The 4,587-nt window shown below is 46.7% G+C and overlaps 1 protein-coding gene across 1 annotated transcript; it reads right to left on the reverse strand.

Annotated features, from left to right (window-relative positions):
* Positions 1 to 284: 284 nt before the first annotated feature.
* On the reverse strand, positions 285 to 4,299 carry TMEM97 (transmembrane protein 97). Its single transcript, XM_040423506.1, has 3 exons — positions 4,104 to 4,299; positions 2,476 to 2,620; positions 285 to 550 (listed from the first exon to the last, which is right to left on the reverse strand). The coding sequence occupies exons 1-3, from the start codon at positions 4,221 to 4,223 to the stop codon at positions 300 to 302; spliced, it is 516 nt and encodes a 171-aa protein (XP_040279440.1). The 5' UTR covers positions 4,224 to 4,299; the 3' UTR covers positions 285 to 299.
* Between the last annotated feature and the right edge of the window lie 288 nt (positions 4,300 to 4,587).

Below are 4,587 nucleotides of genomic sequence, written 5' to 3' on the forward strand. Positions count from 1 at the left end.
GCATTTGTAAGACGGATCAGGATCCTGATCAGTCTTAAAATGCCATCAGTTGGCATACGTTTTGACGGATCCGGCAGGCAGTGCCGGATTCCTCTGCTGCAAGTGTGAAAGTACCCTAAGCCACAAATGTCCAGATGGTAATACATAGGTGAAGAGCAGAAGGTGGTCCTAAAATTAATAAAAAACACTCAAGATGAACAAATATTTATATGAAAAATAACCAGACACTCATCGTCACTGTCCATACTTAACTCTACAATTAGGATGGATTAAGACGTCTTATGTTATAAAATCTTGGTTTATTTTCTCTTCCGTTTTTCTTCTTTATAATACTGAGGACTAAACAACATGGTGAGCAGGATCAGTACCGGGATCACCAGGTAGGGGGCGTATACAGACACTAGAGTCAGACGCTCCTGCGCGGTAGGAGAATCCACTTGGCTTGTTTTTGGGAAGTCACCATAAAGAAGGTGAGCGAGAATTGGCAAGACTGTAGTGGCTACATGAGAAGAATAGACAATGGCAGGAATCCTGATCCAGCGACATCCTCCTAAATATGGAAGGAGCAGAAACTGAGAATTAGTCCTCACTGACAGGGAACAGCGACAAGCTTTATCATCATTATACCTGAAGGCCTGGGCTGCAATGAGCGCAGGAGACGGGACAAGCATTGCAAAGGAAAGCACTTTGTGAACATGTAGGGGTCAGGATTGGCAAAAGGCTAATGCAGGGCAGGAATCTGCAGCCAAGACTTATTTCTGCCACGGATTAATCTTTTCAAGTGCAATGAATTTAAAGAGTACCTATCCCCTCTCCTGACGGGCCTGATGTAGCAACCACTTGTAATAATTCTGGGACATATTATTCCTAAGCCTCTATTTTGTGCCATTCCTCTGTTATTTCTACTAGAAGTTTACAAATTATTTCCCAGCAGGCTGCAGTGAGGGTACAGATGGGTGTTACCAGTTGGGGGTGTGTCCTTGCACAGTCTGACATTATCCAATCAGTGTTGCCAGTGTCAGACTGTGTAGGGACACCCCCCCCCCCCCCAACTGGTAACACCCATCTGTATCCTCCCTGCAGCCTGCTGGGAAATGATTTATAAATTTCTAGTAGAAATAATAGAGGAATGGCACAACCTAGCGGCATAAGAATGGATGCAGCAGAACTGTTACTACATGGGGAAGGCAAATACTTACTAAATCAGACATGTCAGGAGGGGAATCGGGTCCCCTTTAATCTGTGATTTCAGTTGAGAATCTTCACAAAGAGAAGGTTCATGAATACTGGATTTACTGAGGAAAGTTTCTGCAGCAAATCTGGGACAGCGGCAGGGAAGTCTGCACGACAGATCCAAACCAATAGTCTGCATTTTGGTGCTGATTTTTTATTTTATCTATCCTTGGCTCCCCTGGTGCATGCCTGGTCCCTCCCGGCCTCTGGTCACCCAGCCTTCTGCAACACATCATCCCCGCCGAACCCGTAGACTTTTCTGTGGATTCGTAGGTAATCCGCAGCAAAAATCTGCAACAATTGCCTTTTGTCGTGGATTTTAAATTCCACATTGAACTATATGGGGAAAATCTGCAACAGGAAGGGACATTTTGTGGATTGGAGAATTCGCATTACAAGTCAATTTCTGCGTGGACATTGGTTAAAATCTCATTCACTTTGCTGCCACTGAATTTCGCTGCAAAATTTCCGCCCAGAAATCCAGATGGAAAATCTTCAGCAATTCCAGTACCATGGACATGCTGGGATTAGAAAATCAGAGCTTTTCTGGAGCATCACCTCCATCATTGTAGGGTGAACTGCTGCAGAATCCACGTAAGGCCTCGTGCACACGACCGTATCCATTTTGCAGTCTGCTAATTGTGGATCCACAAAACATGGCCGAGTGCACGCCACCAGAAACGGACAAGAATAGGACATGTCCTATCTTTTCTGCGGGGCCGCGGAATCGTGGTGTGGATGCAGACAGGACACGGTTTGCTGTCCCCATCTTTTGCAGCCCCATTGAAGTTAATGTGTCCCCATCCGATCCACAAAAAATGCGGATCGGATGCGAACAGAAACTACGGGCCTTTGCATGAGGCCTAAGGCTCCATTCACACGTCCGCAATTCCGTTCCGCATTTTGCGGAATTGCAGACCCATTAATTTCTGTGGGGACACACTATGTGCTGTCTGGATCCAGAAATGCGGATCCACACTTCTGGGTCCGCAATTCCGTTCCCCAAAAAAATAGAACATGTCCTATTCTTGTCTGCATTAGGCAATTTCTATTATAGTGCTGGCGATGTGCGGTCCGCAAAATGCGGAACGCACATTGCCGGTGTCCGTGTTTTGCGGATCCGCAAAACACATACGGATGTGTGAATGGACCCTAAATCTAACAAAATCTACAATGAATGAAGACGGGCTGCGGACAGAGGAAGGACGTACAAAGACATCTGCGTGACGGAACACTACTCACCTTTAAAGAAGGCATATGTCGCGACAGGGAAAAACGGAAGCTGCACAATGGCTTCACAGTATACGAAGCTCTTAAACCAGGGAGGGGGGTTCAACATCAGGTGGTCTTTAAAGGTGACACAGTACCATTTCATCAAATCAAGCAGCTGATGGACAGAAAATGGAACAAGTGTTCATACAGACATATGGCAAAAAAAAAATGCTAAAAACAGCTACGGAAAGCTTTTACGTATTAAGTGTGGCAGAATTAAAGATCACTGATCAGCAGGATCGACCCTGATTGCCTGGTAGGGTTGATCCTGCTGATCCAAATAATCCCTGTCTTGTGAAATTCAGTAATGCCATTACTGAGAAAATAAGACTTATATTCTGTATGCAAATGAGGGCTTTAGTGCACTGAGGGGAGGGGCCTAGCCTGTCAGTGCACCTTAGCTTTCCAGTGCAAGACTCCGCCCCCAGTGCACTGAAGCCCTCATCTGCTTGCATAATAAATGTATATTTTCTTGGGAAGGCTGCAACTTATTTTCACAAGACAGGAATCATTTTAATCAGCATGATCAACCCCACTAGGTAGTATGGCAGGTTTAATAAGGTTGATCCTGCTGACAGGCGTGTTTTAAGCCGTAGGCATGATTTCCCCCCATGAGGCATCACTTCATATTCTGAATCAAGGCCATTAGTTGCCGCACATTACGGTGGCAAAGAACCACACAGGAAACCACGGGCAGACTGCATAGTAATTACTGGCCCTTCCTCCTCCGATTATAATCATGGCGCTCTGGACGTAATATGGGTCACTAAGGGTGAATTCACACGTGGCAGATCTGCTGAAGGAACTGCGCCTGTCCCATCCTCCATCTGAATGGGGCTTGCAGAAATCCATGCACATGCTGCAGAAACAACCCTATTCACATACAGCAGACATTTCTTCAACAAATCTGTGCCATGTGAATACAGCCTCAAAGAGCAAACAAGTGAGGTGCCTGCAGCGTTTGCACCTTAAAGGGCCCATTGAAACCCCTTATAGTGAAGATCTTTTCCTATTGAAGTAACAAGTGCCAAGAAAAAAAGTAACCGCAGCCGCAATGTGTGAATGGGCGTCATTCTAGACCAGGGATCAGCAACCTTTGGCACTCCAGCTGCTGTGAAACTACAACTCCCAGCATGCACATCGGCAGTTCTTGTAACTCCCGTAGAAGTGAAAGGAGGATTGTGGGAGTTGTAGTTTCAGAACAGCTGGAGTGCCGGAGGTTGCTGATCCCTGTCCTGGACACTTATTGGGGCCAACTGAACACCTTGGGGGATATTTATCAAACTGGTGTAAAGGAAAACTGCTTTGGTTGCCGATAGTAACCAGATTCCACCTTTTATTTTCCTAAGGAGCTCTGGAAAATAAAAGGTGGAATCTGATTGGTTGCTATGGGCAACTAAGCCAGTTTCCCTTTACACCAGTTTTGATAACTGACCCTCATTAAGTGCAATAGAAAATTATGCAACTGTCCATAGCAACCAGAGTGCTGCTGACCAATGAGAGCTGGAGGTGATAGGTTGCCATGGGCAGCTGCTCCCCATTCTGTTGGTTTCCTCAGCACAGCCCCCGCTGTATTACATGGGCGCCCGGATACTGACCTCCTGCGGGTACCAGCTGGCGGGAAGCACGGCCTGCAGGTCAACCAACAACGTGATAGGAATGTGGGAGAAGAAGTAGAAGAAGAACACCCACTCCAGCAGCCGGGTGACCGTGGCCATGATGTCCGGAGAGCAGCGCTGACAAGACCAGATGCAGACCTGTCACCGCTCACACCAGACAGCTGGCTCCGCCTCTCTCATATCGCCAGCCAATCACAGCACGGCTCGTCACATCACATGACAACAGGAGTAAAAACTAAGGGACATTGGGTAAAGTACAGTGGTGAGGGCGGGAGGTGAGTAGTCTGTAGATACAGCGTACAGGGCAAAGGCCACATCTTGTTAGAGTTGTAGACGCAAATACTACAGGTCAGCCCCGTCCCTACATGCTGACCACACCCCATAACAGTAACCACTGGGGAAGATTTATCAGAACTGATAGTTGCGTAGCAACCAATCAGACTCCAACTTTCATTTTCCAAAA

The sequence above is a fragment of the Bufo bufo genome, chromosome 3 (assembly GCF_905171765.1).
Source record: "Bufo bufo chromosome 3, aBufBuf1.1, whole genome shotgun sequence".
In the NCBI taxonomy this organism is placed as follows: Eukaryota; Metazoa; Chordata; class Amphibia; order Anura; family Bufonidae; genus Bufo; species Bufo bufo.